This window comes from Podarcis pityusensis (assembly GCF_964106645.2).
Source record: "Podarcis pityusensis genome assembly, chromosome: 7".
Lineage (NCBI taxonomy): Eukaryota > Metazoa > Chordata > Lepidosauria > Squamata > Lacertidae > Podarcis > Podarcis pityusensis.
Genome location: NC_138031.1, coordinates 46,706,097 through 46,720,914, shown reverse-complemented (window position 1 = coordinate 46,720,914; position 14,818 = coordinate 46,706,097). Strand labels below are relative to the sequence as shown.

The following is a 14,818-nucleotide window of genomic DNA, read 5'->3' as shown; positions in this document are numbered from 1 at the left end:
TTATTTTTTTGCTCTCTTTTTTTTTTAGATTACCAAGCTGCAGAGAAAGCTGTGAGCACCAACACAGAGCTTTCAAGCTTCAAGGCTGACATTCTGGCCCTCCGCCAACAGCTTCATGAGATTTCAGAGAAAACAGCAAAGAACAAAGATACACTGGAGAAGTTGCAGGAGTCTGGGAACATGTTAGATGAGCGGCAGAGCCAAATGAAAGGTGTTTTGGATAGCAACTCTTTCATGATTTTAAGTGTCAACAAAACTCTCCAAGCTTACAATGGCTACATCAACGACCTTCAGAAAGACACGAGTAACATTCAGACAAGTTTGCAAAGTCAAATGCACTCACATAACATAGTCATCATGAATCTGAACAATCTCAATCAGACCCAAGTTCAGCAAAGAGATCTTATTAGTGCTTTGCAGAGATCTGTGGATGATACAAGTCAAGCTATCCAAAGGATCAAAAGCGACTTTCAAAACCTTCAGCAGGTTGCCCTCCAAGCACGGAAGGACACAGACTGGCTCAAAGAGAAAGTGCAGAATTTGCAGACATTAGCAGCCAATAACTCAGCTTTGGCCAAAGCTAATAATGATACACTTGAGGATATGAGCAGTCAGCTTAGCTCATTCAGTGGACAGATGGAGAACATCACCACTATTGCACAAGCCAATGAACAAAGTTTGAAGGAGCTCCAAGAACGCCATAAAGAATATGAAAATGGAACATCTGCCAAGTTTAGCCAGCAAGAAGACCGATTTCAAAACTTTGAGAAAGATATTGTCAACATCATTAGTAATATTAGCTACACGGCTCATCACTTGCGGACACTAACTAGCAACCTCAACGATGTCCGGACAACATGCACAGATACTCTTAGTAAACATACAGACGAGCTGACTTTTATGAACAACACATTAGCAAATATTCGCCTGGATGCAACTGCTCTCAGGATGCAACAGGATGTGATGAGGACAAGATTAGATATTGAAGTATCCAATTTATCTGTAGTAATGGAAGAAATGAAGTTGGTAGATTCTAAACATGGCCAGCTCATTAAGAATTTCACAATACTACAAGGTGAGAAATGTCTCAGATAATCCACTGTACATAGTGCCAAGATACTGGCTAGTAATGTTTGTTTCTCCCAGCAATGTTAATATCATCATAAATCATGGCCATGGGTGCTAGTGCAAGTGGGTAGTACGGCTCACTCAGCCCAAGCTGTACAATTACTGTTGTGCCAGAAACCACAATATTTCTGTCCCCCTCTGTGCATTGCTTAGGAAGCACTTGTTCTTTGTGGTACTACATCTTGAACTTTCCAATTTGATGCTATCTGAATTTCTGGGACTAAACTACTGAAGTGTCCTTACTTTGTCTTAACACTAACTTGGCCAATGGTTCTGCACCTAAATATTCTGTAGTATGGCTGCATATGCTTGTTTGATAGCCTACGATGTTCTAAATTGTACTGGCCTTTTGACTATGAACCTTGCACTTCACCACCTTGATTAACTTGGCTACAGAATGAATACATGGTGTCTGTTTCATAGAGTGCATAAATGCCTTCTTATAAAAGACAGTTTCTGCTTTCTGCATGTCCGCCTGTGTTCTCTGTAAGTTTGCTGTTGGTCTGAGTAGCCAAAAAGGAAATAGTGCTACATATGCATGAAAATGGCTGTATATTTTATGCCCAACCTGTTAAATTTGACATAAAGTGTCAAAGAGAGGTCAAATCTGTGAGACAGGCCTTAAAACTTTAATCATTGGGGATTCAAAGCATATTTATTTTTGAGGTGATTTTTAACTCAGTATATTTCTGTGTTAGGGAATTAAATAGTAAATGTTATGCCCTCTCCTCCAAGCGGTGAGTTAAAGATAATTAATCAATTAAACACTCTTCAAGTTCTACTGTAGGATTTCAAAAGGTTGGAAGATGTGCAATGCCAGGAAATACCAAGAAACACACACAAAATCCGAAATGAAACGAGATGTCTGTACTTGGGGGCAGGGGGTGATTAATGCTAAATGCACATTTTCTGAACAAAGTCAAATAAAAAGTAGATGAAAACAGCAGAAGGGAAAGTCGGGCATTACTGACTGTTTGCCAAGACGTGCATAAAGGACATTGGAAAAAAAGTTAATACTTTGATAATGTAGAACTACGTTTCACATTTAATGCAGGAATTAAAAGCACCTATTGGTATGCAGCACTAGATGAGAAATAGTATATATATGCTATTGTGGTGGATTTTGAAGCACAATTATGTGGAAACCCACTGTTTAAAGTATTTCAAAATTTAATATAAATTGTGGATTAGTTTCCACTCACAGAAGTAAATGTAAGAAGAAATAAGTATTTTCATCAATTAATGTTGACCAGTTGATCTTGACCTTCCTAACTTAATTTGCAGCTTAATATTCCCAACTATTACCTATCCTCTTGCATTTGCCTGGAATTGAAATTTTGTACCATCTCAATCAAATCAGTGGCTTTTCTCTATAGGAATTAATTTTTAATACATAATCTAGTAGGTAAAGGAGTGTTTCAGCCCTGAAATACCAATTCCTGCTTAGGTGGAAATGAATGAAAAATACTAGTTGCACTGTTCCCAAACAATTCAGTTTTAGCAAAAACAGTAACAGATAGTTAATGCTGTGTTCGGAACATTCTGAAATAGCCACTAAAATAAGTTTTTTGCTGGTTTTTCATTTGTTCTGATTATCAAGAATTTGATAGGTATTGACTATGTATCCATTTGTTAACTCAGGCATACTTCCCCACATACAGTATGTGTGCTATTATACCATAGACATAAACTCAAAAAAATATGCCCCAAAGCTAACAGAGGTAAGTTTTATCCTCCTTCTTTAGTAATGGAACTGGGGGTCATCCAATGCAGCGGAAAGGTGGGAGATTCAGAACTGACAAAAGGAAGTACATCTTCACACGGCATAGAATTAGAGAATTCATTACTACATGATGTACTCGAAGGAAACCAACTTAGATGGCTTCAAAGGGGGATTAGACAAATCCATTGAGGATGAGACTATTTAATGGCTCCTAGTCATGATGGCTATATGCTACCTCCAGTATCAGAGGCAATCTGTCTCTGAATATCAGTTCCTGGGAATCATGTCCCAGGCCGCTGTGAGAACAGGACCCTAGACTAGATAGGCCTTTGGTCTTACCAGCAGGGCTTCTCTTATGCTCCTAAACCTGTTCCAGTCTCTTTGCCCACATACATATACACAGTCCTTGGTACTGTGATGCAGCACTCCAGTGTTTTTACTGTAATTTAATTTTAATATATAGAACTGCCATATTAACTTTCCCCTTATGTTCACATTATTTCAGGACCTCCAGGCCCAAGAGGTCCCAAGGGGGACAGAGGGCCCCAAGGCCCTACCGGCCTTACTGGGCCCAAAGGACAAAAAGGAGAAAAAGGTGAACCAGGACCACCAGGACCTCAAGGTGAAAAGGGACCGATTGGACCAGCCGGACCACCGGGTGAAAAAGGCGGGAAAGGTTCCAGAGGTTCACCTGGATCCAAAGGCCAGAGAGGTTCAACGGGGAAGACTGGTCTGCCAGGACCTAGTGGAGAACCAGGACTACCTGGACCACCTGGCAAAGATGGCCCCCCTGGCCCACAGGGCCCCCCTGGACCTCAAGGTCTACAAGGAATTGTTGGGGAGCCAGGAATACCTGGTCCACGTGGGCTGCCTGGGCTGCCTGGTGCACCTGGAATGCGTGGACTACAGGGCCAACCTGGTCCTCCTGGCCCACCAGGTCCAGGAATACCGGTGGCACTACAAAGCGAGGCTAATGGTAAGCTCTTTGCTCACATACATCTCTACCAGTCTGTCTGTGTCTCAAAGTGACTTATAGTCAAATTGTACCTGATTTGCCCTTTATACTTGTCAGAAAATAGATTTAAAGGCCGGATTGTTAGAAAGATATGACTGCAGCTCTATGAATGGAAATGCCATTCAAATTATATTCTGGAGTCGGTATTGTTTGTCAAATTGATTGGATTCTAAATTGTGGAATGTCACTGTACTACAATACAGTGGTGTCCAGACATTTAGAAACTGGTCACATCAATTCAGGTATTTATGGGGGCCCAATTTCCTATCGCTCACTGGCTGAACAAAAGTGTTCCATGTTTCAGGTTGTCCTGTTTACTGGAAGAATTTTTCGGGCAATTGTTACTACTTTTCATCGGAAAGAGCCATTTTTGAAGACGCAAAGGCTTTCTGTGAAGAAAAATCATCACATTTGGTTTTTATAAACAGTAAAGAGGAGCAGGTATAAACCACATCTGATACTCTGACAACTAGAGGTGGAACCTCAGCAACATGGATATCAAAATATTGGTGGGGGACAGCAGGGGTTATTACATAGCTCAGTTTTCCAACAGTTCCAACTCCAAACTCAGTAAGGGCCTATTTGCACAAAAGAGTGACGTGGGGAATTTCATGGCTGTTGCTGATAAAGAGTACTAGTAACTTCCTTAAAAAGTGCCGACAATGTTTATTTTTAGGGCCAAGCTACATGGAGCTGTGCTTCATCTCCTGAATTTTTCTTTTACTGAATTGATTAGACGTTGCCAATTGTTGAAAACAGCATCAGTGAGTGAGGAAGTATCACTCTTTCCCGTCATACTATTTTCCCCAGTCAAAATTCTGCCCTATCCATGGCATTATTGGCCCCAGAGGGGAAATAATACCTTTTGCTTTCTAGACAGTTGATTGTCAGTGTGACACCTGTGTGATATGCGCCCAAAGATCCTCTCTGGTGCCCAAACAGTGCTGCTCCCCCAAAACCTCCCACCCTTGAAATTAGGCTTGAAAAGATAATTCTTTTGTAGCTAATTGAAGGCTTTTTATCCAGCCTAACTGCTGGTGAAGGGGAGAGCGGGTATTCACGTCTGTGGCTGTGGTGAGTGCCTGCATGCAAGCAAGGTTGTAGTGTGTGCATGGTGCTCACAATAGTTCATTCAGTTTGCAAATGTGCCCATGGGCACAAAAAGGTTGGCGACCCCTCTACTAGCTTGACTGAGGGTGTGGAGGTTGATGTTGATTGGAAAAACAGCACAAAGAAAATGTGTTGAACATACCCTACTCTTTCCCTCCTACTGCTTTTTACCAACTGGCAGACCTCTTCCTCATGGCTATATTTCACTAAAAAGAAACAGAGGGGAGGTGGGAATCACCCATGGATCTCGCAAGGCATGTGGCTCGACTCTATAAGGGTGCTTGCTAATAGGCAATTGTCTGAAGCAAAAGTGGTCACTGTTTAATTAATATTTATGTTAACTATAATTTGATAATTAATAGGTTATAAGCAATGGAACTCAAAACCATGAGTAGTCAACTTAGAATAAAAGGGACTCGAGGGACTTTTATGCCCAAAGACTTTACATGTTTTGAGATATGGAATAACGCAACCAGTACTTTCTTCTGTACACAGCAATGGCTAAAAAAACAGGTTGTTGCAAAAGGCAGCTTCTGGATTGGCCTCACGGACTCAGTGAAAGAAGATGAATGGCGATGGCTGGATGGAACCTTACCAGAATATATGTACGTGTAGGAAGGATATGAATTGTTCTTTGTTTTTGCTACTGTTCTTGCTATTGGATTTTTTATTTGTCACCATGCAGACAGGATGCGGCAGATGGGAAAGATTGCTGCAACCCTCTGAAGAAATGCTTTACCATGAAATGTTGTTATCTTTTGCTCTTCTATACTCAGGCTTTCTCTCTGTTTTATTCACAAGGTTTTGTTTTCTTGCCAAAAAAGAAGATGGATCATTGAGTAAAAGAATCATAGAACCATAATAAGCCAAGTTTGTTATGGAATTTTATTGCAAACTGGGGATAGAGTAATCACAGATTTTTTTTTCCTTGGACTCATTCTTCATTTTTTAATAATTTGTATTAAAACTGCCCATAAAGAGAGGCCATAATGTTACAGGAAAATATTCTCTCTTATTTTCATTGAAACTTACTAGAAGATCAAACTGAGCAAGCTCCTTTTAAACTGTAATCAGGGTGTTCAATGTTTCATTTAGGGCCAATGTTGGATCACAGAAACTGAAATCTGTTATTCCCACCAAGTGAAATAATGCCTGTCTCCTTCAGTCACAATCTGTCTAACATTTGGCACTTTGTTAAGGATGTAACACAAAATTGGCTAGCGCTGTCTTATCTTGATGAAATCCCCAGTTAGTTAACTGAAACCACCTTCCTAAAACAAGCATAACTCAACATGAAGTTAAATCTTTGAATTCTCAGTGTTCTAGATCTTTGAAGATTTAGTGTTCAATCTTTGAGAGCAAATGGCCATGTGAAGTCAGCAAAGGTGATACCTCTAAATTCACATTCTGTCTCTCTCAACACACCCTGAGCCTTTCGTATCTTTCTATGAATCCTATGTGTATATAAATATTAGAACATAGTATCCTTCCACTTCTCTTTAACCCCGTCAGGTTAGCAGGCTTTTTATTGAATTTTCAAAAAATAAACGAAAACAGTCAAATAATACAAACTAAATTAGAATAAATCAAGTCCATACCAAATCAGTGGTTAGACATCCAAGCAAATAGATTTGTATGAAGAGCCTATATATTAGGGAACTTCCTATCTTCATTGTGTTTATGGAAAGTCACCTTCTCAACTGCTGCCAGTTGAGTCATGTCCTCTGTCCACAGTATGATGAGGAGGGGGGCAGGTGGAACAGACTGCTGCTTCCAGTATTGATGCATTAGACATTTATCAACAATGAGTGCCTTTAGAAGCAGTTAAAGTGTCCTTCAATAGAATATTAACATCTATAAATCAGTGAGCTATGCTTGAGGTGTGCCATATCTGGATAGAAAGGCAAAGGAAAGTATATTTTAGTTTATAAATTATAAATATGCTGTGCTTGATTCTAATACAAAGGGCTCACATTTCTGTGAATCTGCCATAGTATGTGGGGATAAAGTATACAGGGCTGTATAGTGGGAGTTTGCTTGCATATTGCATGGGAGGTAAGGAAGTGGATATGATAATACAGCCCAAGTCACATAAAAACAAAATATGAAAGAAGTTTAAATATGAGAGTTTTGAAACTGTACCTAACTTGCAGTTTCACAGGCAGAAAGCCAGGCACGCAGAGCTGCTTCTACTTTCTACTGAGCCACAGATTGAAACTGTCTTCATTTTTAGTATAGAGTGCAATTTAGGGAAGTACACTTGCTGTTTATCATCTGAAATCTGGGAGGGTCTGATTTTATCTGAATCCAAATTGCCATTTTATTTCTCTCTCTTTCAAATGCAGAAGGCATAGACACGTGTGACTTTTTATGCAGCACCTCTGAACTTTTTCTGGTGTTTATCTTATGTTGTATTTTGCATGTTCCTTTGTGATCAGTCACTTCAGCTAAATGTAATTGTTTTTTTCTAGAAAACTTGGTGCCTTCCCAAAATGTCACTCAGACTCCATGAGCTGGACAAGCATGTTCTTGAATCCTTATATTATTTAGCTTTGGGTGCTGTGCCATCCACTTCAGCCAGCAATCACAGCCCTGCACTTAATAAGCTGTTTCTTCAACACAGATGATCCTTTAAAATCCTGAGATTGGCAGCACAGTCCATTTAATAAATCAAGTGATTTTGGGCCCATCATGTAAAATTTTCAGCAGAATACTAACTTACTTTGTAAAGGCTAAAGGACTTTAAAAATTGTTGGGATTTTTGTTCATTTCCAATCTGAAATGTAATTTGCTACGCAAACAGTATATTTTTCTTCCAAAGGTGCAACAGAGGGTTGAAGAAACATATGCAGAAAAGCCATCTTTGCCAAAGTGTTGGCTGGTTAACTGTGAATATGCCTTGGGTTTATGGTATTTTAAAACTCTTTATTTTCTGCTTCTTTCCGTGTGTTGGATAACAAGACACTACCAGTTTGCTTTGATTTGGGGATGCATATGCAAATCCAGCAGGAAGACATCCTTATGTCACAGTAGCTTATCTGCAGCTGCAGAGGAAGTAGCTAAATGCTGCCCCATAACTACTCCACCCCCTTCTTATGCATCCTTGTCCATCCCCAAATCAGAACAAAGTTCATTGGACTAATTTTAGGTCTCTGAGCTTCGGCAGCTTGTTGAATTGATTCTCTTCTCTGCAGCCCAGATGTTTTCCATTTCCAGGAAGAGTCATGCATTGTTTGTTATAAGGAGTATGTTTTCTGCTCAGAACAGACTGTCGTTATTTTGTTTTTGTTTTTATTATTCTCATCTGTCCCAGTATCACATGATGGTTTGCTATTTGTTTTGTGGAATGATCTATTTTCTGTTTTGTTGAAAGAAACTGGAGCGCAGGACAACCCGATAACTGGAAACATGGCCATGGACCTGGGGAAGATTGTGCTGGGTTAATCCATGCTGGGCTTTGGAACGACTTTCACTGTGAAGATGTTAACAGTTTTATTTGTGAGCAGGAGATGGACAAAGGTATGCTAGAACCTTGACTAGGATCAATTCTCATTTGCTACATCGGCCAAACCCCAAGCCAAGTTTAAACAGCTGGAAAAAGAGGGGACCCAGTCCTCTATGCATATGACTAGTTGGTTGGAAGCCCTTAGAAGAGGATCGCAGTTCAACCCAGTCATGTACAGATCAAAGCTTATTTATAGTTCAGTTTCTATTGTTCAAGCCATTGAGGTTTTAAGGTGCTGGCAGGAATCCAGAGACTGTGCAGCCCCTCTAGTCCCCCTCCCTCACTTTGGAAATATGAGCTCCATGTATTTTGCACAGTTCGTGTCCAAAAATATACCCACCTCTTCATGAAGCAAAATCTATACAATAGATTTCTCTTTCCAAGTTACCACATAAGGACACCTTGATGCATGTTCAGGATTCAGAAATACAAGTATAGCTTTAGCCACAACAACCTGGGGTATATACCGTCCACAAGATTCAGTTTCAATACTAGAAGGCACAAATTCAGTATAAAGTGCTTTGAAGGCTGTTCAGTTTAGTCCAAATCCCAGTTCAGTAAACTGAATTGTCTTTCCCATTCACTATTACTGAAAAATTTAAAAATAGTTGTAACTTTTTATCCTTTGGAAAGAATTAGATGAAATTTTCAGACATAATAGCCTCTCCTGAATGGATAAAGTCCAACAAATTGCATTTTTTCCAGGTTTTGTGTTTTGTTTTTGTGTTGGGCATCTTTACATGTTTGCTTTGTACAAGAAACAAATGTTAATTTTTTTGTAACTTTTGGGCAGAATTGGATCAAATTTTCATGCCATTAGCCTCTTCTGAGGTGATGAATTCTCCTCTTATTGTTTTTTAAAAAACAGATATTATGTTTATAGCACTTTAATGCATTGCTTTTCCTTTCCTGCTTTAGCTGAAGCTCTGGGATTGTAATAGGCTGTGAACCTTATAAGAGACACAAATGAGTGAGATTTCCTGAATGATGAAGTATCCTCTGGGACAGAACCATCACCCAACCAAAAGGGGGAGCACTGAGAACATTGATGAAAATAATTCATCAGCACAATTCGTCCGCCTTATCTTCTAATTTTTCAGGGGCTTTACAACGTTGCACAAACGCGTCAATTGGAAATACAATTGGACTAAACCAGCTATAGATCCTCTTCAACCACAAAACATACAGATGCTGAAGATTTATAAAACAATGGACTATGCCAAGATGATTACAAATCATGACTTTTCCACAGGAAGGAAAAAAAGAATACAAACCTACTGTGTAAACACAATAGCCACTTGCTAAAATCCCAAATACTGGCAAATTATATAAATATACATTTATAAATATATATAAATTTTATATATAAATATATATAGGCCAATTCTGATCAGTAATATAGAATATACTTTTAAAATTTTTGTATTTTTGTACAAAATATTTGCTTACTACAATGGTCTTTTTAACTGCCTTTTTATATAAATATAGTACACAGAAACCAAAGAAAATAGCAGTGATACTACTTATAATTCACTAGAAATGATTGTCAGGTATAAGTCTCATCAGTTTAAAACACAGTTTCGTTTTATAGATAAATATATATGCCAGATAAATTACCCTAGTTTAATAACTTTTGAAGTTGACTGTAGGTGGCATTTGCCATATTTTAGCAGTCATCACCAACCTGGTGCCCTTCACATGTTTGGGGCCATAGCAGTGCTGGCTGGGACTGATGGGGATTCTAGTGCAAAACATCTGGATTCCACCGCATTGGCTAAGCCCGGCATAGAACAAGTTGTGATCCCAAAGATAGATATGATGTGGTTGTCTAATACCATTTTTCTGATTTGGTTCCATTTCATGTGATGGAATGACTGCAAGATATGCAGAGTAAACCATGTACAGATGGGAGCCTAACAACTGCTACAATGCTGTCTTCAAAGAAGTGGGGTCACCAATGAGTGCAGAGGCCAGAACTCAGTAGCGGAGCAGATTCTTTGCATGCAGAAGGTCTCAGGCTTAGTCTCTAGTATTTCCAATTCAAAGGATCAGTAGATAGTGATGGAGATGACCTCTGCTAAAGACCTTGGACAACTACTTATACTGGGCCAGATGAACAAATAGTCTCAACTGTTTTAAGGCAGATTCCTACATTCCTGTTATCTCCTTCCTATCTAGAAGGTTTGTGTTGCCAAGAACTCAACTGTAATACAGACAAATGGAAACGTAAAGCCAAACTAGACAGTTCATGCAGTTCAATGTGTGTAACTTGTCCTCAATGTCTTTTGGGTTGGTTGGTTGGTTGGTTGGTTGGCTTACCCCAAAAATATTTGAGAGGAGCTAATGGGCAATGGAACAACAGTACCCTTTCCTTTTTAGCCATGTTTCCGCTCCAATCAGTTCCTCCAAGCTGCACCTCTTTTCTCGGCTGGGAAGAATGGCGTCTTATGGGATAGATTAAGTGCCTCCTTTTCCAGTGCTGCTCCTCTGCTACTTGACAACCATTCCAAAAGGGGTTTTTTATAAAGACACTGAAGAGAACTTATAGGCATCTGCTTCTAGTTTGGTCCTCAGCTGGCACAAATACTGGCATTAAGACTTCCTGTGCAAGCATAATGTTCAGGAATGAATTTTGCTTCAAGTAAATTTTGTGCTCAAAATAAATGACATGTCACACATTTTGACCTTCATGAGAGTTATGTGAGGTTTATGCATGGATGGCACCATCCAACTGTTTGTGTGTGTTTAGATTTGCTAGGAATGGCTTGTGATTGAAAGTTCACAGCACCTAAAAGGGATTCCTTTTGTCGTGCAGCAAGCAAACTGATCATGTGCAGAAGCAAATGCAGACCACAAGTTTGACATCATATCTAGACAAAGGAGGAGGACAGAAGACATGGCTCGTTCCAGAAGGAGTCTCTTGCCAGAATATGTCTCCAACCATTCCTTGTCATGGTCCTTTTTCCATTCATTTGGGAAGCTATTACATTCTGCACTCTGTAATCATGCCAACCAAGATAAACAATGAAAAACAATGTGTAACTGTGAAACCAGAATACCAGAATGCTTTGGCTTCTTTACACAAACAATTCAATATTCATGGCATAGCAGACAAGACTAGCCATTCTAAAAATCACTTACTGCACCATACCTACCTTTCAGTCTCCTGCCTGACCACTGTTCTGCCATGTCTTGCTGTGCCTGATCAATCATGACAAGTCACAGGGCTCACAAAATATTTACACTATTCGTTTTTTAAAATATTTCAAGGAATATATTTAAGAGTAGAAGGAAGTTCAGAACAGCTTGCAAGAGGCCCTTTCTCTGAGGAATTGTTCCTTCAGTCAAGCCTGCAGTTACTGTTTCCTAAAGATTGGTGCCATCTGTTCCCACACAGATCTGACCAGTTCTGTATGATGTAGCTGATAAATCTGCAGACAATTCACACAGGGCCATGTGAGTTGAGCTGACACTGCATGAATTGAGCACATGCTGAAGTGATCATGTGCTCAGTGTACGATTTTAGCAGATTTGTGGTACCATGGGAAATGTCAAATGAATGCAAGGTAGCTACATACTGAAGCCATAATGCAGAATGCAAGGTAGGTACATACAGAAGCCCTTTGGCCTCTGCCATACTTTATAAAGGCCAACTCCACCCTTTTCAACACACTAATTATTCACATGAGACCCCAAACCTCTTAGTACATGGGGATTTGCAGTACTGTCAGTCAGTTCTAGCCTCCAGTTTCATTGCCCCACTTTGAATTTGTTGTGTGAATGACCGTGTCACACAAGCACAATCTTTTTATATGATATCCCAGTCACTCAAATCCAGTGGAGATGGCATAACTGATTGATGCATGGTGTCAATCCAGGTGAGCACATAGGCAGTAGGACTTGGAGCTATCATGGAGTTACTGATTGAATATGGCTGCCATTTGCTGAGAAAACAGGTAAATTTGGAGCACTTAGGAACACCACTTTAGTATACACAAACATGTTCTTCCTCTTTCAAGTGCACATCAGTAAATTTTTCAGCAAGCTGCAACCAGCATCACATGTGTGTGTGTGTGTGTGTGTGAGAGAGAGAGAGAGAGAGAGAGAGAGAGAGAGAGAGAGAGAGAATTGTTGTGGAGGTGGGGAGATGATTAACAAAATCAATCCTCCTGGCAAACTGGGAATATCCCCTCACTCATCCAAGTTTAGGATTTTCCACCATTCTTCAGGAGGGTTTCTTTTTCTTTGAGAAAAATAAGTGGCTCACATAAATGTAAACAAGCTTTAATAACAGGTAGGTAGCCGTGTTGGTCTGCCATAGTCGGAACAAAATTAAAAAATTCCTTCCAGTAGCACCTTAGAGACCAACTAAGTTTGTTATTGGTATGAGCTTTCGTGTGCATGCACACTTCTTCAGATACCAATAACAAACGTAGTTGGTCTCTAAGGTGCTACTGGAAGGATTTTTTTTATTTTGTTTCAAGCTTTAATAATAAACTGAGAGAAAACTCTTAACAAAATAAGATAATGAAACTAAAACAACATCATGGGGCAGGTCTGAGGCAAGAAATGAGAAGAGGCAGTTGATCCCTCTTAACTGACATTCATAACTGAACACACACTGAAGGGAGGGGCTGATTCTGGAGCAAAACACAAGCCCCACCCACCAGATACCAAGCACTCTACTATTCAAATTAGGCCCCAGTGTTTTTCTTACAATAACAACATGTTATTATAGTATCCCTAGAAGTATGATGGAAGCCTTCCAGGGATAATTGCAAACATCTCCATGTAATGATTACAATACCTTGGCCTTACCGTAGAGTAGGGTACAGACAAATTATTTTGGAGAAACAACTTTATGCTTTCTCTGTCCCCAAAGAGCTATCAATGTCTCCAGGTTCTCCTAATTGCATTTGGCTCTGTGTGTTTTGGTTCACCTTGTGTCTGTATGAACCAAATACATTACAGTATTTTGGATGATTTCACTGATGTGATCACATTAACAAAGTTGAAAAACTTAAAAGTTTATTCTCATCGAGAGCAAGGTCAAAGTATGTAATCAGCCTAAAATACACAATGAAATGCAGAAATTCCATAGTAAAGTTACTGAAGACTGTTTTGTTTTGCTTTGTTTATGTACCAATTGGAATTCAGTATTAATAAGGCTGTAAATGCCTTATGCTAAAGAATGTGTGTTTTTGTAACTCTTGCTAGAAACCAGAAGGAAATTACTTAAAGAACTACAAAAATCTGTCAGTCATTTCACAATTAATTAGAGTGTCAAATTACTTGGAAGACGAGGCTTTTTAAAAACTGAATCCCTTCATTTGCCATAAAAAAATCTTCCATTTCTCTTTATGTAATAAAAATGTAAGAATGTCATTGTGAAGTTCTCCCCATTGAAGGATTTGTGGTACCACATCACAATCTTGGATTTGCATGAAGTCAGGGCAGGATAAGGGAGCAAAAGTGAAGGCAGGTTGCATAGCAGCAGTGGCCATTGAATCAAAGCAAGGAGGCACACAAAGAGGGGGGGAGAGTGGTTTAAAGCAAAAGAAGTTAGAGTAAAGCACAGATGGAGGAAATGGAGAGGGGAAATGGCAGTTTTCTACAAAGGCAGAGACTTGAATGAAGCAAGGATGGAGGGTAACTGAGAAAAGGTGCCTATTTTAAACACTGGCAGAAGTTTGAGTAGAGCAAGCAGGGGGTGGTACTGAGGGGGGAAGTGGCACTTTAAAACAAGGTCTGAATACAGTGGTACCTCAGGTTAAGAACTTAATTTGTTATGGAGGTCCATTATTAACCTGAAAGTGTTCTTAACCTGAGGTACCACTTTAGCTAATGGGGCCTCCCGCTGCTGCCGCGCCGCCGCACGATTTCTGTTCTCATCCTGAAGCAAAGTTCTTAACCTGAGGTACTATTTCTGGGTTAGCGGAGTCTGTAACCTGAAGCGTATGTAACCTGAAGCGTCTGTAACCCGAGGTACCACTGTACAGCGAGAAGGGAGTTTGGAAAAACTCAATTTGATAACTTGTTGGTCTTAGCTCCTGATTTAGAAGATAAACCTCTCCTCTCTTCTGTCTTTTCTTATATCTGTATTTCCTCTTTTCTTTGCACCCTACCCATTCTGTTTTAGGAACAGGGCTGGAGTAGGTACAGGATGGGCGGGGGGAACTGTAATCAGATTGATTATTTATTTAAACCCGTTTGAAAATAACAGTAGAAGTAATAAAATGCTATTTACAATGTTGCATAGCAGATGATAATCTGTGTAACACATGATGACAGGTCTTTTTTCTTCAAAAAAAATTTTTTATGGTAATATGGCTTTTTC

At 39.6% G+C, this 14,818-nt stretch overlaps 1 protein-coding gene across 2 annotated transcripts in view; it reads left to right on the top strand.

Moving 5' to 3' along the window:
- COLEC12 (collectin subfamily member 12) overlaps positions 1-11,169 on the top strand; it is a 75,071-nt gene extending 63,902 nt beyond the window's left edge. The window contains exons 5-10 of one of the 2 annotated variants that reach the window (XM_081013103.1): positions 29-1,075; positions 3,357-3,827; positions 4,171-4,307; positions 5,472-5,581; positions 8,350-8,495; positions 9,400-11,169. In XM_081013103.1, coding sequence (XP_080869229.1) covers positions 29-1,075; positions 3,357-3,827; positions 4,171-4,307; positions 5,472-5,581; positions 8,350-8,495; positions 9,400-9,419 — 1,931 coding nt within the window. In that variant the 3' untranslated portion in view covers positions 9,420-11,169. The remainder of the gene's footprint in view (positions 1-28; positions 1,076-3,356; positions 3,828-4,170; positions 4,308-5,471; positions 5,582-8,349; positions 8,496-9,399) is intronic. The other variant, XR_013988443.1, reaches the window with a different exon arrangement.
- Positions 11,170-14,818: the final 3,649 nt, after the last annotated feature.